General features: G+C 37.9%; 1 protein-coding gene across 1 annotated transcript in view; it reads right to left on the bottom strand.

Annotated features, from left to right (window-relative positions):
* The window catches only part of GRM7 (glutamate metabotropic receptor 7), a 755,739-nt gene that overhangs the window by 325,707 nt on the left and 403,451 nt on the right, over positions 1-26,581 (bottom strand). Inside the window, exon 4 of the mRNA XM_081820434.1 lies at positions 26,319-26,491. Coding sequence (XP_081676560.1) covers positions 26,319-26,491 — 173 coding nt within the window. The remainder of the gene's footprint in view (positions 1-26,318; positions 26,492-26,581) is intronic.

Here is a 26,581-nt window from a genome sequence, read left to right as displayed (position 1 = left end):
TCAAAAACTAATGATGTAATGTATGGTGATTAACATAATAATAAAAGATTTTTAAAAAATAAAAAATAAAAACAGAAAAAAAAAAAGAAAGAAAGAAAAAGAAGGGTTTCAGAATTGGAGAAGCCTGGATTCTACTCCTGTCTTGGCACTTGGTAGCTAATAGCCCTGACCATAATCACACCCTCTCAAAGACTTGCTTTCCCTGTCTACAAAATATCACTTGCCTGTTTATAGTTTCTTGTAGGAGCTAGAATGTCTTTGTACATTATTTAGAACAGTGTGTGGCTCAAGAAAGATCAATAAATGTTTGCTTCTGGAATTAGATCTGCTTTTAACATCAGTTTGAGTTACACATCAGGGTCACCTGAGAGATTTGTTAAAAGTTTATTATGATGACATTTTAGATCTGGTCAATCCGAATTTCAGGTGATACGGATCAGGAATCTTAATTTTTTGATAGGCTCCATTGGAGGTTCAAGCACAAAGTTTGGTATGAAAAATCAAAAAGGTCTGACTGCTTTTCCATTGAGAACGTTTTCAACAGGGGAATATCAAGATGACTTTTTGAGGCTAAAAATAGAAAAATAATTTTGCACTTAGATAATATTAAGGTCAAAAATTTAAATGTATAAATAAATATAAACATGAATATGTTATCCTGAGGTTTGTAATCATTTTTCCCTTGTATGCCCCAACTGAATTCTGTATCACATTCAAACTGAAGAAAAAGACCTAGACTACCTTCCTTCCTTCCTTCCTTCCCTCTTTCCTTCCTTCCTTTTTTCTTTTCCTTTCTCTCCCTCTCCCTTTCTCTCCTCATTCTCTCTCCCTCCTCTTAAAAGAGTCAGAGGGGAGTTATCAGTATTTTTGCCTGGTAAATAATAATGGGGAAATGAACACCTAAGAACTGACAATGAAAGAATAAATTCATGGACATTAACTCCAAGCCCATCTTTAAAATACTCACAATAAGACATTTTTCCCAATAAGTTTATCTTATTAGATAAAAGGTAATTTGAACAATTAACAATGCATTCACAAGCATGCTCAGGATTAGTTTTAGGTCCAGAGCTATTGGCTGGTATAGAAAAGTACTTCAATGAACCAATCAATTTCTCTACCAGTTTCTTCAGCACATATTATATTCCTGGCACCATGCTAGGGATGAACTAGAGAGACACAATATGTGTTCTCAGGAAGCTTAAACTCTAGGGACACAGACAGATATTCTACACATGTTTATGCAAACAGGTATTTAAACGTAACTGTAATAATTGTGGTGAGGAAAAAACATAAGTCCCTTTGAGAAAGTATAACAAGGAGGGGTGGGCCAAAGATCTGGGAGAAACCGTGAAGGCTAAGGGAACATTATAGGTCAATGCAAAAATGTAAATGAGTAAATATGAAGATGTGCTATCTTGGAACCAGAGAGAAGGTTATAACTCCAGGGAAGGCCAATGCATCTGGAGCTCAGTAACTCAAGGGAGCCATATTTGGGGCAGAGGGGAGGCAGGTCAAGTCATGCAAGGCTCTTTTGGCCTCAGGTGAGAAGAAGCCAAATTCTGACAACTCTCTTCTCAGTGATTTTCATGTCCCAGATCAAATGTCATAAAAATTATAGAAAGGAAGGAAAAAATATGTCCCCTTTTCAGAAAGCAAAAGAACTGGTAAAGATTTCACAATAGTGAATGTGTAAAGTGTATCTCAAATACTATTTGTTATGTATGCACAGAAGGATATGTGCTCGAACACCAGCCAGAGAGACAAAGAAGAGAAAGACAAAGGAAGGATATTAAGAGCACTGTGCAAACCTGCACAGAGATGAAGGATGATGAAAAGAATGGAAGGATGCATGGGTGTGTGGGGGAGTAGTTGCAGAGACAAAATAATGCAGTTATAATGGTGACAGTGGAGGTAGCTGCACCAATAAAAATAGCATTCGAGTATTTACTATGTGCCAGGTACTTTCCTGCATACTTTACACGTACGAGTGGTGTGCACATTAAACTGAAAAGCTACAACTGAAACAGGTTGCTATTACAGACAAGTAAAAAAACTACTAACCTAATACTTTCCAGGTCCCCTCCCTCCCCCAAATAGAGCTGATGACAGTATTGTTTCTGCAAAGCTGCCTGGAGGAACCCATCTCTCTGCATAAACGAGGATTGGCCCCCTCTTGGCTGGAGAACAACACTGCCATCCTTAGAGGCCATTGTGAAACAGCAGGACCAAACTGCTGGAGCATCTCATAAGGTAAGGCGACTACAGGAGAGGAGAGATTCATAAGGTCTCAGCCTCCCAAAGCTAGTTTCATGTTAACCAGGAAGGACTGGATCCAACATGTAAAGAGAAAAATAAATGCTATTCTTTCTCCATGATGGTGGTTTGCGTTTGATGATTATGCTGCTCTGTAACCGGGTTCATAATGTATATTCCATCTGGAAAGTTCCTCCATCTTTTAAAGCACAAACACCTTTTCTCTCTATCCCCATCCCACCACTCCACACTATCTTTTTCCATCTGTCTCTATGTCTCTTTCCTTTCTGTTTTTCTCTTTCTCTCTCTGTTTCTTTCTCCATGCATCCCTCTCCCTCTCTCTTTCCCACTCTCCTCTCCCCCTTTTTCTAACTCTCCTGCTTCCCCTCAGTTGCTGTCCTCCATGGCCCCACACCTCCAGGCCCTCAGCCTACTCTCTCAACTCCCCAGTTATTCTGCCTCCCCGACATCAGTCCCAAACCCTCCCTCTAAATATCCTCTTTTCTCCTCAATGTGTCTTCCTTTCTCCCTGACACACAGAGTGCTTAATTCAACCTCATTATCTAATGGTATGACCATAAAACTGACAAAAATATTGCCTGGAAACACTCTTTAACGTTGAGCTCTTTACAGGGGAAATGCTAGAGTCACTAAGATGCATCGTCATCTGCAGTCACAAAGAGGATCGTAGTAATTCACCTGCAGTTGCACCTAATGAGTTCTCAGGACAGAATTAGCTCAACACTGACAGAAAGGAAACTGCTATCCAATAATTATATGAAATTTTAAGTAGGCCTCCTTGTATGAAACCACATGATTAGGTGGTTGTTTTCCCCTCAAAAAAAGTAATTTTTTCCTACTGTTGTTTAACAGATGTTGGCACCCTTAATTACTATGGTTGTCACTTAAATCTAATTTCAAAGCTCTTTTTCCTTTGCTAAGAATCAGGTGGTACTCATGCTTTTGGGAGGATAGAAGGGCTCATTTACTTTCTTTAGAGAAGTTGGATTTCGTTTTACTATGATGTTCCTTTAAGCAATGGCTCATTAGGATGAAACACATGCTCAAGCATGGTTTTGGTGCTGTTTCTTACCCACATATGGATTTAGGCAAATATTCCTTCATTGCTGAGAGAGAGAAAGAGAGAGAGATTATGAATTAATTAAGTGGGGAGAAAGCCCAGAACCCACCAAAGTTTTCACTGTTGCATCATTTAGAAGAATAAAAGTATGTATATTATTTTTAATGCTACAGATGTTTGAATGACTCAATATGTAGTGATTCTTATAGAAATTCTGTTCTGAAGTAAGTCATGTCTGATTAGAATGGTGAGTTCAACACTATTTAGATTCATGTAGCACCAGGTGTACTAGAAGATTTGGAGCCTCCCAGATTCCCTTTGGCAGGCTGGTACATCTATCCATCAATTGTGTGTTGGCTGGTAATGGCTCAGAGCTGACCCTTTCTCCAGAGCAGTGCTTCTCAAAACGTGGTCCTTGGACCGGGGTATCAGCATCACTTGGGAATTTCAAATGCAAAAACTTGGACCCCACCTCAGACCTGGCACATCAGAAACTCGGGTTGAGACCCAGCCATTTGTGTTTTAACAAGCCCTCCAGGTGATTCTGATTAACAGTTAAAGTTTGAGAAACACTGCTCCAGAAAATTCCCTTGAGGTCAAAACAAGGCCTATCAAAAGGAATAACCACCTCTTTCTTCCCACCAAGGAATCTGGCATGGTGATTCCAACATCGGTATATTTAAGCACCTTCAATACCCAAATCCCCCTGAATGCTTTGCCCACTCCTTTTTAGAGGATATTGCTGGATTCTTGCTTGAAGATTCTGAAAAAGCATAAATGGAGGCAGGTGGCTGATAAGACAATGCTTGATCTCCTTACGTTCCAGCTCCCCTCCCTTCCTGGTCATTGGAAAAATAACCAGAAGTAATCTTAGCATAGCCTGACTTGAGTAGTGCTGGCCTGCTAAGTGAGGAGAGGAATTACATGTTGGAAAAGCTGCAGGACTTGGCTAATATATACTGTTAGGAACTAGAAGAATATATTTGGAAATAGGACCTCAGGGTGTTAGGTCAAAGGAGAAGGGGCCAGAATACGAAGACGGATAAAAGAGAATTTATTCATATGGGATACTTTCCTATTTGACCTCTTGACAAGGATCCTATGGGTTTCATCCTTACAGTGTTGGAATGGCTCTTAGAAGGAGAGATACCAAAATGCCACAGCAGAAAGTGATTTGTGGTCATGGATATTGATCTAACAAAAGTTAGATCCTCCAATATTTCTAACAGAAGTCTCCCCCAATACCTAAAAGGCAAAAATATCAGAAGCAGTTTGATTTCAAATGGGAGAAACAATAGTATATATTAACACTGCTGCAGGATTTTAAGCTTTCTACTCTGCCACAATTTATTTCAATATTGTAGACACTTTGTAGAAAATAAAATGTGCCCACAATACTAATAATATTATGTTCATCAGACATGTTGGGCAATAAGTAGCAAGTTCTGCAGATATCTTAGTAGGACAAATGTGCACCAGATAGTAGAGAATGTGTATTATGAAGATTTGGGATCCTGCTATGTCAGTAAAGTTTTCAGGGGACTTAATAGTCTGGCACATGTCAAGACTAACCCTTCTAAGTAAGAAAAAAATTTGAGTCTTGACTCCTCTTACTCCTAAAAATTATTCACAATTCATGATGTTATAGACTGGGTATTTGTGGCCCACCTTCCCAATTTCACATATTAAATCCAAATGCCCAATGTGATTATATTTGGAGACAGGACCTTTGGGACATGATTAGGTCATGAGAGCAAAACCCTTATGCATAGGATTAATGCCTTTATAATAGAGACCCCAGCGAGCTACCTCTTCCCTTCCTTTGTTAGGACATAGTGAGAAAAGGGCCCACCACACACTGAACTGCCAGTGCCTTGATCTTGGATTTCCCAGCCTCTAGACTATAAAAAACAAATTTCTGTCATTTAGAACTCCCAATCCAATGTATTTTGTTACAGCAGCCCAGATGGACGAAGACACATGATAAGCTGCTAATAATTCACAGCTTATTTCCTTCTTCTTTGGCTAACCAGGGACTGATCCTATGAAGTTATTTATACCTTATCCTAGGGGAAGCCTGCAGCTAATTAATAACTAACTAGGGAATACAAACATCCCTTCCTCTTGCCTTATAGTGGGATCAATTCTCTGGATAAATTCATACTTTAGAGATCTCCTTGGAATCATGCCAAAGCTATGCTCCAGCAGCAGTCATGTCCTTACTTAGTGCCTTCCCCTTCCCCACTTTGCTTTCTTCATTCCCTTTCTCCCATGAGCATTCCCTCAATAAAACATATGCATCAGAATCCCTGACTCAGGCTCTGCTTCTAAGGAACTTAATCTAAGACACTGATGCCATCAAAACGGACACATTTCTAACATCCAAATGACACTTGCAATATTTTCCCAAGATACATTTTAAAAAATAATAATAAATTTTATACACCAACTGGTTAATCTACCCTTCACTAAATAGAATATAAAATAGTGGCTACAAAAAAGGTGTTAGCAATCAAAATAGCTGCTGTGGTAAAATCCCAGTTTCAGCAGCTATTATCTTGTGTAACTCCGGGCAAGTTATCTAATCCAAGCATCCATTTCTTCATCTCTAAGATGTGGATAAAAACAGTTTTCACTTTCAAGATTGTATTTCATAATACCTGCATATTATAAGTGTTTAACAGAAGTTCATTACTAATGTCATTCCTATTAACATCAATGCATCATCATCATCATCATCATTATGGTAAATAACTCCATATAATTATATATTCACCCTATCCATGGAGGAAAAGGAAACAAAAGAAAACAAAACTTCCATGTGCCTTTTCTTTATGTCTTTTTTTTTTTTTTTTACTATTTACATGGCTAATTTCAAGGGAATCCTGTTTTTATTTCATTCTTCATTATGCTTTTGATATTCTTGGGTTCTTTCTTGGACTCAAACACTAATTTACTAGAAGCCACTAGCATTGACATTGACATATGGAGACCAGATATAACCTAAGCATAGCATAAGTCACTGACATCTGCATGAATGATGTTCAGAGTTGAAATAATCAATTCAAAACAGGAACATTTTTTTTTGGAATCCCATGGTACCCAAAAGTATTGGGTATGTGCCAACATGCTGTGCTTCACTTGACTTACGTATAAGAAATTCAATAAAACCTTTTTAAAAACATCAGACAGAAAACTTTAATGTTCAATTTATTCCTAAAAAGCAAATTCCCTGAGGTTAGAATAAGTTAGTGCTCCAAATGTCAGTGTCAGAGTGATTGGCTTTTGGCAAACTGGAATTTGATTTAAAAAAACAAAAACAAAACAAAACAAAACAAACAAAAAAAACTGACACAAACCCGAGAGTGTTAAACAATGTAAAATATGAATAGGAAAAAAGAATTTTGTTCCACCATGTGTTGTTGTATAAAAACAGATGATAAATTGTAGCAGAGATCATAAAAAAAAATAGTATCTGTTTCCTAAGGAAGAAAATTATGTGATTAATTACTCTACTTTTTAGGACTAGTCAGAGGTTGGTTTCTATATTCATCAAATTCACCAAAGAACTGAACTCTCTACTTATATATATTGCTATGTATATACACAGGGCATGAGGCACTTGAGTCTAAAAGTAGAACTGCAAATAGAAATCTCATTTAAATGTAAAACCTGTTAGTATCAACATTACTCCCAGAACCTCATGAACTCTATGATATTTGTATGACAACACAGGCTTAGATCATAAATAATCCTAATACTTCCCACATTATAAGCCACATCTTTCTGCATTCTCTGACTTTCCCTTCCATCAATATATATTGTTTTTCTTTGTGACTTTATGACTGCATCAAAAGCTCATCAAGGGGGCTCAATGACAACGAAACAGATGATGGAAAAAAGCACTAAGATACTTTGTTAAAATGGTACATTAGCTGAAAAATGCAAGAATATGAATTTACCCAGTAAATTTTTCTTCAAAAGGTAATAAAAGATACCAGGGATATTTGTGTCTTAATACAGTCTTTCAGCTTGAAATTGGAAGTATCAGAAATTATACTGGCAGAGCACCATAAAACAAATGTTTATGATGTATCAGTAGATAAACACATTGCAGTGTTCTGTACAATGGAATATTACATAACAATAAAAAGAATAAACAACATTGTATGCCACAATAGGGTTCCATCCCTAAAACACTATATTGAGTGAAGAAATCAGACACCCACAAACATACACCCAGTATAATTCCATTCTTACATGTATGATTCTGTGGAATTCAGAGGGAAAAAGAGGATCTACTGTGAGATTAAAAAAAAATCTATATGAAGTGAAAGAGAAGACAACATTAATCCTTTTGAAGATGGCAGAATTAGTGACAGGAAATGGAACCAAGAGAATTCATCTGGGATGATGAGAATATTCTGTCTTGATTTGTGTGGTGGTCACCTTGGAGTATACATGGGTAAAAAGTCACTGAATGGTGCATTTAAGATTTACAGATTCAAGCCAATGCAAATTATACTCCAATAAAAATATTTTAAAATAAAATTTAAAAAACAAAGTAATAGAATACAAAAGGAAATCAGGTTTAGAACAGGAAATGCATCCAAAAGAACAGTGAGAAAACAAGAATGGTGTATTATAGGTCAGTTTTGTCAGTTTTTCGTTAGTCATAATGAGTTAGAGAAGCTTCTGGTTTCTGTGTAAAGTTCACTAGTAGCTTCAGGCAGGCCGGAACTAAATATCTTCAAACAGCCAGTCAGATATGGACCCTTTTGCTCAACCATGGGCATTCTGGTTCTCTGAGGATCAATTCTGGTGTCCATAAGAAATCTAAGAAAGACAAATCTGAGCTCTGTGTTGACTTCAGATCCTGGGGACCAACATCTCAAAGGTTCAGATTGGTCCATTTTGTTGCTAGTTTTCAAGAAAGCATGTCCAGGGTGTTGTTTATGATTTGGTCCCTGCTAGTCTCTCCAGCACTCATCCAAACCCCTCCTCCATAGTCTTCAATTTGTTCTAACATGTTGAAATACTATTTGCTACTTTTGGCCCCTTGTAAATTCCATTGTCACTAAATGGAACCCCTCTACCTCTTATTTAGTAGGTCAACTACTATTTGTTCTTTAAAGATTACCTCTCTTGACACCTACTTTTGTCACTTAATGCCCTCTACCTACAGGTGTTCACACATCCCCCTCCCCCCGGCTTATCCCATGAGCATAATTCATCCTCTGCCATGATGATAATCAGCTATCTCTTGTCTGATTGTCTTTATTGTCTCAAATACACCATGAGTTTTTTTTAGGGACAGCATCATATCTCTTATCCCTGGAGCTTATCAGAATTTCTGGGATGTACTCAACTAAAGTTTGTTGAAGATATGTTTAATGAAGACCTTCAAAATACATCATAGGTTGCCCCCCACCATGTCTCTTGTCAAGACTTCCTAAAATGCAACAAGACAAAGTGGTATTTTTGTCTGAATTGTGAATTCTAAGAAAAAAATAGTCAGCAATTTTAGCAATATTAAAGAGGTTTGAGCATTAGAGGTTAGGAAAGTAATTTTCTAAGTCAAATTACAAATAGCACAGTAGACTTAGTGCTTAGGAAACTGCAAAACATCCCCTTTAACAACTAACTGAGAAAAAAAAAGTTTCTTTTTAAAGTTACAAGGTCATTTTAACTTGAAAATTCCAATTAACCTAATAGCACACACCTAATGTCATACATACTGAGCCTGAAAAAGCCCTTATCTGATTTAGTGGGGTCTTTTTTCTTCTTCTACAAATGAGGAGAGATTAACAAACATCTAATTTTTGTTAAGAACATTAAAGAAGCCCCTTCAACCTCTCAATTTTTGTAAATGATTTTTCTTCCTGCCATCCATTTGGCTAACTTAATGACCCTTTAAATTCTTACCACTGCTTTGCTTTCATAGTTAGCCCTGAGTTTAATAGATTCAAGTGCTTCTGTTCATGCTCAATCCAAACTCATGACACTTTTTAATTCCACAAGGTGCAGCTCTTCAAAGCCTTTAGTGGAGTCTGTGGGCTCCTGTGATGACCCACTGCCCATAAAGAAGGGAAGCCTTAGTCTCAGTCTTGATTTAACTGTCTTCTTCTGGGCAATGTACCAAGTCAATGTTCTCCTACAGGATGAAAACATATAGAAACTGTTTCCCTTTCTTTCTGTTAAGGAAATAAATAGCTATTGTTCTGGAAAGAGAAGAAAAGTCGGTTTTGAACAGCTCAATTTGAAGACAGGGATTTTCAAAGTGTTACAATATTTGTGAATTTCCCCCCTCCTTACTCAATATATACATTTCTTCCTTTCTTTCAGCTTCTTATTTTAGACTTCACTTCTCCCAGATTCCCTTTCTTGCTTTTCTTTTTCGGTGTCTCCTCTAATAATTTCATTGTTTTCTGTCTTCTACATGAGTAAAATCAAGATGGGTATTTTTAAAAAATGTTTTTGGCCTATTTTACAATTTACAACCGTTCGGAAACTTTGTTATACTTGTGATTTTATCTCTTTATTGTCTCCCCTGGGTGCTTATTCACAGCAGCAGTTCCAGTTCTTTCTGTCTACATTACATACACTCACACACTCAGACACACACTCACGTACTTTTTTTCTCCCCCAGTGGATAATCAGAGAACACTAGGGTTTTAGAAGTTCTCACTAATCATTTAATTCTATCCTCTCATTTTCTATATGAGAACACTGAAGTGGCAAAAAAACAACCACTTCTGCATGCCTACTCAGCACCTAACTAGTTAGTGGTACAACACAGGAACTGATGTTGATTAGCTCTGTACTCAAATCCATTGTGTATGTATTTAGCAATACAGTTGGTGGTGATTATGGCACACACACACACACACACACACATACATTTTCTATCTGCCAAAATATAAGTACAAATGTATGAAACAAATGCCTACAAGTAAATTCATTGTGTTGTTAAGATAGTAAATACCTGCCTTGTTAAGTTTCTCTAAGGCTTTTGTTCTATCTACATGTTATGACATGGTCTCACATACAAAATTAGCTTGATATCCTGGAAGCAGAATTATTATTTGTCTTAAATATTTATGCCCTTTTGCCATTTATAATGGCATATCCTTTGAAGATACTCCAAATATCTATGTGACCATACCCTCCTTCCTTTAGGTCTATGGTAATAAACCTGGGGAGAGGTTGCTGGGGATGGTATTTATTGACTATAGACACACTCCTACAATACTGTCCTAAACCTATTTCATCCAGGTTTTTGTAAACACCACTCAAACGTAACAATTTGTCAGAAATCACCAATGAACTCCACTTTGCCAAACTGAACGGCCAAGCATGACTAAAGAGTAGTATTTTGATGAAGCAGATGACATTCCTCTACTCCTGGTTTCCAAAAAACCATAGTCATGTTATTTTTATCCTAGCTCACTGGCCAATCTAGTTTCTCCTCTTCCCAGCCTCTTAATGCTAGAATGTTCCAGCAATCACTATTTGGTAGCTTATGATTCTCTAAAATACTTCAAGTGCCATCTATATTTTAATGAGTCCAGGAAATTAAGAGGTTTCCAGAAGTCTCTCTTAAAATTCAGATTCCTATAATGAATTGCTCATTTCATATCTCTACTTGGATGTCTAAGTATCTCTAATTCAGCACACCCAAAATTGATATTGTTTAATTCTGTTTCCCTAAAACCTGCTCTACTAGCAGTTTTTCCCATCTGAGCTGATGACAATTCCATCCCTCTTGCTGCTCAAGTAAAGAACTTAGCAATCACTCTTGACTTATCTTTCCTTCCTATCCAAAATCCTATTGGTTTCACTTTCAAATTATATTTTAAATCAAAACACTTCTTACTCTCACTGCTACTCCCCTGGTTCACCCTACTGTTATCTCTCATTTAGTCTACTGTAAGAGCATCATAACCATACTTTTAGACTTTATCCTTATTTCTCTATATTCTATATTCAACATAACAGTATTATCCTTTTAATATGCATGACATATCATGTTATTCCTGTGCTTAAAACCTGCAAAGGTCTTCTACATTATTCATAATAAATGGCAAAATCTTTACAATGGCCTGCAAGATCCTATATGATCTGAGCCTCCCATTATCTCTTGACTTCATCTCCTTCTTTCTCACCCTGTTCCAGGCTCATCACATTCCTTGCTCCTTACATACACCAGGCATGCTCCTGCCCCAGGACAACTGCACTGTTCTCTATAGGCAGCTATGAACTCTTGTCCTTCCAAAGAAATATCCAAAACAAGCAGAAACTGTCAAAACCAACTTTGTCAGAACTCTGTAAACTAAAAGGCTTACAGCAACCAAGTGAATGTTAAATTAAGAAAAAGGTAACTTGAAAATGGTAGAAAAGCCTTCTGGCTTTTTTATTTGCTTTTGTCCCACCCACTCCCTGTCTCAATGGCAGTCTTGAAAACCTGAAGACCACAACCTGCATTCTTAGAATGAGACTCTCATTCTTGGTTCTGGGGAGAAAGCAGAGAAGACCTTATCAGAAAAATATTGTGGTAGACATGGATGGAGCTGGAGAATACTGTGCTGGGCAAAATGGGTCAGAGAGGGACAAAGACCACGTGATTTCCTTCACATGTGGAATTTGAGAAGCAAGGCAAATGAAAAAAGGGGAAATAGAGGAAAACCAAGAAACAGACTCTTAGCTATAGAGAATAAGCTGATGGTTACTGGAGGGGACATGGATGGTGGAGGATGGATTAAATAGGTGATGGTTATTAAGGAGGGCACTTGCTGTGATAAGCACCCGGTGTTGTATGTAAGTGATGCATTACTAAATTCTACACCTGAAACTAATATTTTAACTAGCTGGAATTTAAATAAAAACTTGGGGGAAGAAACAAAAAATAAAAAAGAAATAAAATAAATGTTTGATAGAATTTTAAAAAAAAGATAGAAAAATATCGTGTTTCTTTATTTTAACCTTTCTGGGGCCTCCCTGAAGGATTAAAACAACATATTTGTCTCCATTTTGCCTAACTTGGAAATTATTCAAGGTGGAAAAGAGAAAAACATTGTTCATAATCATTATAAAGTGAATGGAAACCCATAGCCACCTGGAGCAAAAGATTATGATTGAAACATATAATAGACAGCCTAAAGCCTGGGAGAAAAATCTGAAAAGAGAGTTTCTTTGGGAAATTAGGACATTCACAAGTGCCTGTGTACACTGGAAAATCTAAAAAACCACACAAAAATTCAGGGCAGGATGGGTGCTCAGGAAAGACCTGAGACCTTAATCTCTCATCCTTGGCTAATCTCTAGGCTCAACAAAGGCAGGAAGTAAAGGCTAAGGCAGAATTGGACATGGCCCGGTTAAGCCTAGAAGGAGTGCCCCAGAACAGGGCCAATCCACAAAGACTGGGTAGTACGTCTTATTTGGGTTTGTCAAAATGTATTTGTTGTGGTCCTCACCAGTATATCAAATGTGAATGTATTTGAAAATAAGACCATTACAAATATAATTAGTTAAGATGAGGTCTTTATGGTGAGCCATAATCCAATATGACCCATATCCTTATGCAAAGGGAAAATTGGGACAGAGAGACAGACAGGGAGAACATATGTGAAAATGAAGGCAAGCCAAGGAATGTCAAAGAATCACAGAAAATTATCAGAAACTACACAAGGGGGCATGAAACAGATTTTACTTCATACCTATGAAAAAAAACAACCCTGCCAACACCTGGATCTGCCAACACAGCCTCCAGAACTGTAAGACAATAAATTGCTGTTGCTTAAGCTGCCTATTTTGTAGCACTTTGCTATGAGAGCTCTAACAAACTAATTCACCATGAAAAGTATTTTTTGAGGGCTTGTTTGTTTTAGGGCCTGCCATTCAAGGAACTCTCTGTCAAAAAAATAGCTGAATATAAGCTAACAGAGCAGGCACTTCATATATGACAAGGAATATAGTCTTTTCATATTTGGAAAAGTCACTAAGCAAAAAACAGCTGCAGCCTTCAATAACCAAGCAAGCAAACAAACAAACAAAAAATAGTAAAGGATAGGCCATTCAAAGAAAAAAAAAGACAGAAACTCTCCCTTAGGATGCCAAGACACTGAACTTACTAGAAAATCAACTGTCTTAAATATACTCAAAGAGCTAAAGGAAACTGTGGACAGAGAACTAAAGAAAACCAGGAAAATGATTAATGAACAAAATGAGAGTATCAATGAAGAGACAGAATTTATACCATTTACCATCTGCATTCATTCATTCATTCATTTATTTATTTATTTATTTATTTATTGTGTCTGTTAATTATTATCTGTTTCCCTCTGCTAGTGCAAAATCCATGAGCGCAAGGGTCATTCTTTTCTGGTTACCAGCACCTAATCTGTGCCTGAAAGATAGTAGAGAATCAAGATTTTTAACTTCAATAAATGGTTTCTTCCACAGCCAATTATAGTTCTGTGGTATAAAGAAACATTAATGATTATGTGATGACAGAGAAAACAATTTTGGAGTGGGTAAAAGAAAAAAGATGTACATTTATAAAGTAAAAGTTCCTTCATATGATAACTTAGGGAGGAAAGCTGGTAGTGACATAGTTGGGTGAATAGTCTGTAACCCTGAGAATACATTACAGTCAGTTCTCACTTGGGCAAAGATCACAGAGCAGTCCTGATTTATTTTAAGGAAATAATCTCTACAGTGTAGAAGGTGCTAATTCAATGAATCTCCCAAATAATATCATCAGTGTAATAGTTGCTTGGCCTAAAAAATATTTATTAATATGCTTTCACATTCTGCTTTTTTAATCAAAATTAAAATTAAGTTATCAATTTCCAAATGGAAAGGTATTTGTTTGCAATATTAATTCTACCTCTGTTCCGTGTTCTACAATTTTGTTGTCAATCAGTGATCAGAAGCTTAGTTTCATTTTTCCTTCAAGGGCAATTCTTGCATGAATATTTTCATATAATTTATAATTGTTACAAAAAAGGCTTATGAAATGACTTCACTGGGCACCTGGGTGGCTTACTGCCCCTTTGGCTCAGGTCATGATCCCAGGGTCCTAGGATTAAGCCCCGCGTAGGGCTCCCTGCTTGGTGGGGAGCCTGCTTCTCCCTCTCCTCCCTGCTTGTGCTCCCTTTCACTATCTGTCTGTGTCTCTCTCAAATAAACAATAAAAAAAATCTTAAAAAAAGAGAAAAAATCTATTCAAAAGAAATGGCTTCACTTCATAATAAAATTTAAGATAATAATATTAACTGTAGTGAAACATATAGGCATATACAGTGAAAGTAACACTCTTTCTTGAGGCTATCTGAACTTTCACTCTATAGTAATAACGATTTGCCCTATAGACATATATATATGTCTATATAATATAGTCATATATATTAAAGACATATCTACAAAAAACCTACAGCTGACATCATATTTAATGTTGAAAAACTCAAAGCTTTCTCACAAAGATCAGGTACAAAGCAAAGGTCACACCTCACACTACTCCTTGCTAAAGCAATTAGGCAAGAAAAGGAAATAAAAGTTCTATAGATTTGGAAGAAAGGCATAAAACTGTCCTTATTCACAGACGACATAATCATCTATGTAGAAAACTAAAAAGAATCAACAACAACCAACACAACAAAAAACTCCTGGAACTATTAAGCAATTATCAGAAATTTGCAGGATAAAAGGTTAGTATATAGAAATCAATTGCTTCCCTATATAACAATAATGAACAAGTGAAATCTGAAATTAAAAACAGTAACATTTATATTAGCACCTCAAAAAGAAATAATTAGGTATTTCTCTATTAAATAGGTATAAGTTCTTTATGAGGAAAACTATAAAACTCTGAAGAATGAAATCAAAGATCTACAAAAATGGAGCTATTCCATGTTCATAGATATGAAGATATAACATTATCAAGATGCCAGTTCTTCATAACTTTATCTACAGATATGCAATCCCAATGCAATGCAATCCCAATAAAAATCTGAGCAAGTTATTTTATGGATACTGACAAACTGATTCTAAAATTGACATGAAGAGGCAAAAGACCCAGAGTACCTGACACAATATTGAAGGAGAAGAACAAAATTGGAGGACTGACTCTCCCCAACTTTAAGACTCACTATCAACCTATAGTAACTGATATAATATGGAATCTGTAAAATAAATAGACAAAAAGTTCAATGGAATAGAATAGAGAGCCCAGAAATAGTCCTTCATAAATATAATCAACTAATCTTTGACAAAAGAGCAAAGGCAACACAATGAAGCAAAGATAGTCTCTTCAACAAATGGTACTAGAACAACTGGACATCTACATTCAAACAAAATCACATCTAGATATAAACTTACACCCTTCACGAAAATTAACTCAAAAATGGATAATAGACCTAAATGTAAAACACAAAATTACAAAGCTCTTAGAAGATAACATAGGAAAAAATCTAGATGCCCTTGGGTGTGTTGATGACTTTTAAGATACAACATGAAGGTAACAATCCATGAAAGAAAAAAACTGGTAAGCTGCACTTCATTAAAATAATAAAAAAAAAAACTTCTGCTCTACAAAAGATAATATCAAGAGAATTAGAAGATAAGCCACAGATGGAGAGAAAATATCTGCAAAGACACATGGGATACAAGGCTCTTACTGAGAGTAGAGAGGAACACTTAAAACTCAATTTAAAAAACAAAACAAAACCCGATTTGAAAAATGGGCCAAAAACCTTAACAGACCTCTCACCAAAAAAAATATATACAGATGGCAAATAAGTGCATGAAAAGATGCTCCATATCATATATCATCAGGGAAATGAAAATTAAAATAACAATGGGACACCACTATTTGAAGAGCCAAACTCTCGAACACTGATAACACCAAATGCTGGGAGGGATGCAGAACAACGGAACACTCACTTATTGCTGGAGGGAATGTAAAATGGTATAGCCACTTTGGGAGATAGTTCAGCAGTTTCTTACAAAACAACATAGTCTTACCATACATTCCAACAATTGTGCTTCTTGGTATTTACTCAAAGTGGTGGGAAATATGTCCACACAAAATCCTGCACATGGATGTTTACTGCAGCTTTATTTGTAATTGCCAAAACTTAGAAGCAGCCAAGATGTTCTTCAGCAGTTGAATGGATACATAAACTGTGGCACATCCAGACAACGAAGTATTAGTCAGCACTAAAGAGAAATGAACTACCAAGCCATGAAAAGACATGGAGGAACCTTAAATACATATTACTAAGTTAAAGAAGCCAATCTAAAAAGGCTACTAAGTGTTAGGATCACAGTGATAAGACATTCTAGAAAAGGCAAAACTATGGAGACAATAAAAGATCTGTGGCAGCTTGTGTGTGTGGTAGGGGGATTAATAGGTAGAGCCCAGAGTATATTAAGGGCAGTAAAAATACTCTGTATGATATTATTATGATAAATATGTATCATTACCCATTTTTCCAAACCCATAGATTATACAACACTAAAGGTGAAGCCTAAGGTAAATGATGGACTTTGAGTCCATTCTGGGTCAATGTAGAAGTGAGTGATATTGATAATGGGGAAGGCTATGCATGTGTGGGGGCAGGGGTATGTGGGCAATCTCTGTACCTCCCTCTCAATTTTGCTGTAAACCTAAAACTGCTCTAAAAACATATAGTATTTTTAAAAAACATTAATTTGTAAAATCCATTCATTCATCAAATATTTTATGAGAGATGAGATTATTTTACAAGCCTTTTTCAAGTGCTATGTATACATAGTGAGTAAGACAGATGAATGATTCAGGGTACCTCAAGGCTGCACATAACAAAGTATCTAGCTCAACAGTGGCTTAAAGATATGGGGCAATTTTTCTCCCATGAAAGGAAATCCTCAAGATAAATAATTCCAGGATTGTTTCAACCACTTAAACAAGTCATTACAGACCCAGGTTTTTCCATCTGTCTTCTGTGCTTTCCTTTGTTGCGTTTGCTTCCCCTCATTAAGAGGACTGCCATCACTCCAAGTATCCTGTCCTCACAAAATAACATGACAAACACAAGAAGAGAAGAAGGCAGGGGTTTTTCTCCTCATGGGAGGGGTAACCACATACTCTGCTTTGCCTGGGAAAATTACAGTTTATGCCCTCTTTTACTTCTAATTTGTCCTGGATTGGATAATAAGTTGGATCGTTGCTGTAGTAACATGCCTTTTTTTTTTTTTCCCCCAAGAGAGGAAAATATTTCTGAGAGGTTCCTTCAGAAAATGTTTTCATGGGTCTCAATGGTAGGATTAGGTCACCTGCTCATCCCCTAACTGCAGGGGGAGTTAGATAAGTGAGCATTTGGCATTTTTAAACTTCATAGCATGAGGAGGATGAAAAAAAGAACTGCTGTGTGAACAGTCAAGAGCATTGGTCACAAATGACAAATCTGCATTCTCAGAGGTAACTGGGATTTCCCCAAGCCTCACAGCCTAGAAGGAATAAATGGAGTCATATTATCTATGCCCTCACAAGCCCCACCGACACCTTCCCATGTGGTTCATGCACAAAGTCTATTCAAGGGTGTCACATACATTTTCATGAACAAGTCTGCCAAGTATCTGACTATTTGCTAGGAATCACTTTTATCGTCTGGATATCTTCTGGGTTCAGTGGAACTTCCAGGGCTCTGCCAAGCACCATATTTTCCACTGACACCAGGATCCCCTGCTTTGCATTGCTGCCAAAGCAGTACTTGTGGTGTCAAAGTTATTCAGAGGTCTGGGGCAAAGTAGCAGAGAACGCTATTCTATTCATATGTTGCACTCTTGTTAGGACATTCTAAAGTAGTATTATGAGTGTCCTAATAGCTGACAGTTTTTAGTCAAATGGAACTCGAGATAGACACAAATTAGTTTCATCAGTATTCAGCTTTCCTTTAGCTCCATGCAGAATTTCCCCTGAAGAGAAAATTTGCTTTGACTTGCTTTGGCCAATGAAATTGAGGTAGAAATAATGTGCATCCCTTCCAAATAAAAGCGTTTAAGAATAGTTTGTGAATGTGCCACTCTCTTTTTGGCAATGCTGCATGGAATGTGTTGATATGGATGTGCCATAAGATAGAAACAGCCTAGAAGGCTGAACAAGTACCTTGAGGCCAACGGCCCTGGAATGTCTCCCAAAGTCAGAGCAGATTTCACATGGGTGAGCAGTATTTGTTTGTTGTGTTAGTCATTGAGAGTTTATTTGTTACCACAGTGGGAGATCTATTTTTTTGTATAGTCTGCCTGTTCCCTATGGAAATCATGTATGAATTCAATGAGTTCTGGCCTGGGAAGAGGAAATTTGTCTCTTTCTCCTGACAACTAAGACTTTCTTACTGGGTTAGACTTATTTTGTCATTCTTCCTTTAGAAAGGATTCTCTCTCAAGGGTCTCTTGAATTCTGAAACAGATTCCTGGAGGGTGATCTGATAGTTCATCTGTATTTCCCAGAAATATCCAAAGCCACACTTAGATTTCAGTTAGCGTTCTCCTGATAAACACAGAGAATAACTGACCATGTGTGAAGATGCTTCACAAGCAGAAGAGCCACTGTATGCCTGAGAGGAGGAGATTAGGAACAAGGGAAGGAAAACACCATGGGGTTGATGAGACCAATGGTCTCATAAGAGAAGAATGTACAGATTTCATGGGAGAGGGATAAAGAAGGGGAGAAAAGGCAGACAGGGACATCCAAGTGAGGTAAATAGCACTTGGAAAGGATGTAACTCAGAGCAGATATAACATCTAACAAAAGGCCTAGCAGAAGGCTGTCCTAATACACAATCATGTTTGTTAAGTCATTTGAGATGTTAAGTTACAGAAACCCATTCTGAAGGATCTTATACAAATAACAGGGCTCTGTAGTTTATGAAGATGAGAAGTCCTGATCCAGACTTGGAGCCAGGGGTATGATATGAACTCTGTGCCCTATCTCAGAGCCAAAGGTTAGAATCAGTGTCACCTGAGTCACATGCACTGACAGAAGTGTGGGGTTCCCTAGGTGAGAATGGGGGGGCTGTAATGAGAAGATAGAGTGGATGCAGGATATGCAGAAATAATAGATAATCACTCCCACAATGTTCCTCCTAGAAGGAAACTTTGGGGTGATATAGTTTCATTTACAGGTGAAAACCTTAAATCCTAGAGAAGGAAAGCCCAAATTAAAGTACGTTGGAAACTTTATCATTAAATATAATTAGGATGCAAGATTGGTCAGTTAGTCAAAAATCTCTATCTTGGTAATAAATCATTAAAAATACATAAATATATTAAATGTTGTAACTCAAAATCCATCCAACCATACATGCACACACACACACACACACACAAACACACACTCGTCAATCTTCTGATGTGAGATCAAGATATTTTTTGTGAATATGCATCATGCAATTGGCCTCCCTGTCATAATCTTGAAAGGAGAATCAACTGTAATAAAATTCAATATTGTGGTCTTTATTTATTTTTTTCAAGATTTTATTTATTTATTTATTTTAACAGAGAGAGAGAGAGAGAACACAAGCAGGGGGAGCAGGCAGAGGGAGAGGGAGAAGCAGACTCTCTGCTGAGCAAGGAGCCCAATGCAGGGCTCAATCCCAGGACCCTGGGATGATGACTTGAGCTGAAGACAGATGCTTAACCAACTGAGCCACCCAGGTGCCCCAGTATTGTGGTCTTTAAAATGAAATAAAATATTAAAGGTAACTGCACAGTAATTAAGTGTAGTATGTTTCTAGTGTTTATGATTTCCCTCCAAAATCCCCACCAAATTTAGCCCACAACTAACAGTGACAAACTTATCAAATCTTTCCATAGAATTTGAATGTATCTTCTTTGAAACTGCATCTCTCTCTCTCTTACTCTCTCTGCACTTAATTCTCGGTTTATACAATTTTAATTACACAAAATAATTATGGTAACACGTATCACTGCAGTAAATACATTTAGAATCACAACTAGCTAGTTCTTCATAGCCAAAAATTCAACCAGTGGGACATACTAGAGATCCAACTCTTAGCTGTGAGTGTTCAGGGTACTGGGGGCAGGAGACAGCATATCATGCAAACAGACTGGATATTTTCTTGTTGGTTTCCATATTCGCTGGGTAGGAAATGATGGGTGGCCAGTTAAGTGAAGCCCGTTAGGAAAGCACCGATCCTAGGAGACGGGAGACAGCATGGCTCAAAACCTGGGCCTTTATACACATAAAGCAAATTGTTCTCAGCTCTCCATAGTTATTTACATTGCAGATGTTTCTGTTTACATTTCTTACCACTTGCTCAAGGCCAACAATCTCTAGTTTAAACAACACAAGATGAAAAATAAGATGGTGTTTTTCTTCACACACCTATTCTTCTCAACCCTGTGACCTGCCCGCCCTCTCTCTTTTGGTCTGTTCTATCAGTAGAAACAGTACAGCCCAGAAAGGAAGTTTCCACTGGGATGTCCAAGAGAAACAGAGGCAGCCTTATCTGTGCTTCCTGCTCTCTGAGGAGTCAGAGCTGAGGCTTCCCTTGTATATTTAGAACATCCTAACAAGTCACCAAATTGAGTCATGGTGCCGGTCCTGCCCAGAAAGTCTCTCCAACCTTGAAAACAAAGGTAAGAAGACCAAGAAGGCAAGAGGTGCTCCGAAGGCAAGAGAAAGGAAAAGTGTGCAAACCCACTTTGAAATTCCTGGAGTGATCCTGAATGAGATCCTGGTCGTTCCTGAACGTGGCCTTTCTACTAACTGTCTTAGAATACAAAGTCAAGGGCGCCTGGGTGGCTCAGTTGGTTGAGCAACTGCCTTCGGCTCAGGTCATGGTCCTGGAGTCCCGGGATCGAGTCCCACATCGGGCTCCCTGCTCAGCAGGGAGTCTGCTTCTCCCTCTGACCCTCCCCCCTCTCATGTGCTCTCTCTCTCTCTCAAATAAATAAATAAAATCTTTAAAAAAAAAAAAAAGAATACAAAGTCAAAGAGAAACCATTTTGGACGTATTTTTCCCTGTCCTGAGAAAACTTCAAATTCCCACAAAAATGCAGTAGTTTGCATATTCAGATATTATAGATAGTTTCAGATAGAAGAGACAAAAAGACAAATTTAGCTTTTTAAAAATTTACTATGTGCCAGATCCTCCAGTAAATGCTAAGGGAGTAGAAGAAAAGATGGCTAATCTCAGGGAACCCATGGACTGTAGGCACTGCCCTCAAGGTTCAGATTCTAGTTCTAAGTGCTACAGGTGAGCAAGGTGTGTTTGGTCCTTGCTGTAAAGGTGGTATGTGGCACATTCTGGACTTGGGGAGCAATGAGCTTGATTTTGCAGGGTAGACTCTCTGGGAAAAGCAGGTAGTCTTTTGAAAAGATTAATGATTTGATCTATCTTGAAGAAAAAAATATTTTCCAGATCAGTAAGGAATAGGGATATGGGAAATCTTGATGAATTTTAACCAGTGAAAGAATCTGATATAAATATGAGCCAGGAATCTACAGTAGGCTAGAGAGTCTCGAGCCACTGGCCTGCACCCACATCCTCCCAATCTTTGTTTTGACCTGTATTGTGTCCTGATCTCTCTTCTTCCTTTGTATCTCCGTAATTTACAAGCTAGTCTTTCAGGGGAAAAATATGGAAATTATTCTAATATGATAGTTTCTTGTTTATATTTTTCTTCATCATCACTTATCACCTCTAAATTAAGTAGGCAACTCCATGAGAGCAGGGAGGGACCTGGTCTAGACTGTCACTTGCTACATCTCACTATTTAGGTTGGTCCCTGATACCCTGCTAGAGTTTATAAGCTATTTGTTAAAGATTCAATAAAGAAATTATCATGACACTGAACAGGCAATCCTCCCACTGCTCTCTTATTACAAAGGTGATAGCTCTAAAAGGCAGATGAGTTACTCACAAATAGCCCTGTGGCTTAAGGCAATGCTTTCTTTCCTGCATTTTCTCCCATTCCCCTAACAAAACCTTTTGATATGTGTGGAACCTTCCAGGTACTCAAGGAAGGCTAAAGTAGGACACATCTAAATTGGAGCCAGAAATATTTTAGTTCAGCTCTTCATAGCTTTGATCTCTGGTGTTAGGAAAAATAAAGAATTCATTTCAATCTTGAATTACAAAAGCATGAAATAACCAACTTTTTTATGCCAGGTCCAGAGCACTTTTTGTCTCTCCTACATAGACTGCAGATTTAATTCAGGAACCAAGCTGTTCTACAGCCCCATTTGAAAACATCACCAATAGTCAGAGCCATTTTAGTTAGCTTTGAAAATCCACACTTCTTTACGCTAGCTCCCTAATGTTAATGATGATGGCAGAGAGGGAAAGACGCTGGTCCATGATCCCTGTTGACCATAATTAGAGGATGCCTCGGACAGCCTATTCTCAGAGAAGCAGAGCGCTTTGTAGGGCAAAGAGTTGAACGCAATGTGGACATGTTTTGCTCTGAGGACTTGGTGGGGGCTAGAGAAGATGACAGAGAATCCTAGTTAATGGGGCAACAGAAGAGAGGAACATGCCAGGGATCCCTTGGCTCATCAGACAATTCAGACAAACTGAAAATTACAGAAGTGTTTTGGCTCAGGAGCTGGAGGAGAGCTGCCAAGTTGTGGAGACATTCTCCAGATATCCTGCGAACGTCGAGCAGCCATCGGGGCCACAGCTAACCTTTCCCGGGCACAATTCCTATCATCACCCAATTGAAAGGGGGAAGAACAACACACTTGGCTAGCAAACACAGAGGCCCTTTATTCTATAAATGGAGAATAAATACAGATAAAAGATAAAAGAAGATGAGCACTACTTTCACAGAGGCCATGTGCTTGCTAGCAATTTGGCCTAAAGCAATTTATTGTTAATTATTTATGCAGATAGAGAAAAGACCAGCCAAAACTTCAGATCTTTGCTGAACATGTTCAAAATATAAATCTAAAGAAAAGAAACATGCTGATTAGTGCCTGGCTTTTTCCTGTTTACATTTGTACATACAGCATTATAAAACACAAAGATACAGGGATATAGCAGTGTTATAAATATTTGGAGGGTGTTCTACAGCAGTAGTAATCAATATGGAACATTCATCAGAAGGAAAGAAAAATTAGACAGGAAAGGAAAACTTATTTGCCGATACGGAATGTGCTCAATTTTTAGTTTCATTTGTGGTATTTCATAGCTTGGTTCAGAAACCTTACTGCAAGTGAATGCATTTCGTTTTTCACTTCCTCAGGAGTGTGTCACTGTAAATGCACAGCCACAGTCTTGCTGTTTCATCTGCTAAGTGAACAAATCTACGCTGTTCTTTGTAGCAATGCACATAGACAATATGGTTAGACAGAAGCTACACACACTGGCTACCAAAAAATCCTCATTTCTATCTGGTGAGGGATGGAGAGTTTTATATAAAGAGTTGCTGCTCCATCACATTCCAATGTTTCTGTTGTTAACAATATTTATCTTTCATTTCATTGTTTGGGACACTCCATATATAGAGAATTTTTTTTTGCAAGATTTAGGATGCTGTTTTGTGTCTGATTTAAGAACTCTGTGTATCAAAAACAGAAAGAAAGAAAGAAAGAAAGAAAGAAAGAAAGAAAGAAAGAAAGAAAGAAAAGAAAAGAAAGAAAGAAAAACAAAAAGAAAAAAAAAGAAAGAAAAAGAATTCTGTGCATCCCTAAATACATAAATACATAGCAGGAAATTTTTATTTCAAGAATTTATAAAAAACTTCAAGATACTTAGAAATTTCCATAAATATCATGAAACTGGAGCTGGTAACCATGGAGTATGGGCATCCATGTCTATGTGGCATCTATAGCTGAGGAAGAAAGGATCTCAGTCCTTTCTTGCTTGCTTTGGCTCTCACCCAACTCCTACACTTCACCTCTCCATAAAGTCACCTGAGTGAACTTTCTAACCCCTTTTGATCACATTTCACTTTTCAGATGCTGCCCAAACTTTCAGAATAAAGAACACGTTCCTTAGTGTAATTTCAAGACCCTTCATAATCCAACTCAGGCCCATTTGTCTACCATATTTTGTGCCAGGACCTCAGGTAGTCTATGATTCCTCCAACCAGTCCAGCATCCAACCATTTAAAAATCTGTTTGAGTGCCTGCCATATGCAGGCCAAGTTCTAGGTGCTGGGGGCACAATGCAGGGGATGCATAAGAGATGTGCTTCCAGACAGAGACAAGTAAAGAGGTGCTACAATGGTAGGGATCGTGTAGGATGCTGCCGAAGCAATAGAAAGGGCTTCTAACTCAAACTTGGCTGGGGTGGAATAGTCACATGTAGCTTCCAAGGAAAATTAACATCTAAGCAGAGACCTAAAGGATAGAAAGGAGTCAATCGGGCCAATGGTGTAATGACTGGAATTCTGGGGGAGAATAGAGTTCTCCCACTGTGCTATAAATGGGAACATTTTTAAAGAAATATAAGAATTTCAGAACCATAATGCAGGACTGTTCTGCAGAATGAATTATTTACTGTTACCCTAGTGTGTCCTTCACTCTTCTCTTCCCGTCCCCTGGGTTGGGAATACAAGATGTTCTTCTCATCATCTGCCTGATGAACTTCAAGTCATGATTTTACCTCCTCTCAGGAGTATCCCCCAACCACACCCTCACCACCCGAGATAAACTTCTGCAGTCTTTCCTTTGTGCCCTGTGGTATCTAGTCCATACTGTGCTTACACAGTATCTCATTGGACCTAGTCCTTGGCTATTTTTGACACCTTCTCTCAGCTCTGTATGCTTTGAAGGTAAGAATTTTGTCCTTATCTTGTTTTTTCAACTTTTAGAACAGAGCAAGACACACAGTGGATACTCAAAATTTTGAGTAAAAAGGATTGGAGATAGTTAAAATGTTGTCTTTTATTTCTGCAACCCATCTGCAAATGCACTGGTCTGTGTTGTAAGATAAGCAATCTTCTCAGGGCACGTACTGGGGAATGAAATGAATTCAAAGACTCCCAAGAAACACATGGGTGACTCATGGGATCTTTATCTCCCCCAGATAACATAGAAAGGCAACAGTGACAGAACCACAACCTGGCTTGTTCAAAAAGGTCTCCACAGACCATGCAGCCTTCTGGGGGAGAATAATTAATTATACTGGAGTGGAGACAGAATGGAAAGAAATGCAAATATTTGATGCCCTTTTGAGTGAGAGGATAGAGGCTTTTTTAATGTGCAAAGCAAGCATGTTTTAGGGAATCTTTGGAGACCTGCCCCATCAGAAAAGAAACACAAAGGAGGACACCAGCGGAGGAGTTCCTTTTCTTTACAGTATCTTCTTTTAGAAATAACTTTTCTTTTCAAATTAAAGGAGAACGTAAATTGTAATCAGCAACTTTTGTTATATCAGAAAGATGCCAATAAAAGCCCTCTCTTCCTTCTTCCTCTAAAAGAATCTTTGAAGCAGCAAGGAAGGCAAAGGAAAAGAAAGGGGCAGTGATTTAGGAAGGTAAGAGAAAGAGAAAGAGAGCAAGACCAAAAGAGACCCAAGAAGGCAAGGTAGTGTTGGTGCCCAAGAGAGGTGGTGTGTTGCACCATCGTGGGGGCTGGAAGAAACCCCACAAGGTAAGGAGGGCAAGAAGCCCTGGAGTTATTCTGCTATAGAAGTAATGGATAAATTGCAAAGGGAAAATATTCTCTCAGAAAATGCAGTTCACTTGAGTACACTTGGATTGTGTTATTATTTCACTTATTAATGGTAATGCTCTTCTCTAGGAAAGCTCTGGTGAAAAAAATATGCTAATTATCATGAAAATACATGATCTCTTCAAAAGAGGAATATCAACTAAAAGAACAGACCAGATATATGGCCAAATTTGCATTTCATGGCTACACGTTTGAAATTATACTGCATAAATTACATAAAAACACCAAACCCTCAAAGAGACCCATGATTTAGCCATCCTGCACAGCACAAACCACTCTCTCAGTGTATTTTACAACTGATAAAACCCCTACCTTCCACAGTTGCTCGCTTGGGCTGAATAGTGATGGCTCCTTCTGCAATATCTTCATGCTGGTGCAGTGGGTTGATTTTGGATCCCCAGCTATCTGATCCTACCCAAAGAAAATGGCCCACTTGGTCAGCTCTTTTGGCTGCTGCAAGGATTTGCCTGTGAAAAAGAACATGAAAAGTTATATTAATGTTAAGAAGTAGCTGCTGAACATATACATATTAGGAATGAAGCAGAAGGAAAGCAAGA

This window comes from Leptonychotes weddellii, chromosome 1 (assembly GCF_054177405.1).
Source record: "Leptonychotes weddellii isolate Sample4059 chromosome 1, ASM5417740v2, whole genome shotgun sequence".
Classification (NCBI taxonomy): Eukaryota; Metazoa; Chordata; class Mammalia; order Carnivora; family Phocidae; genus Leptonychotes; species Leptonychotes weddellii.
The sequence above is the reverse complement of the archived record's forward strand: the minus strand, read 5'-3'. Positions and strand labels throughout refer to the sequence as shown.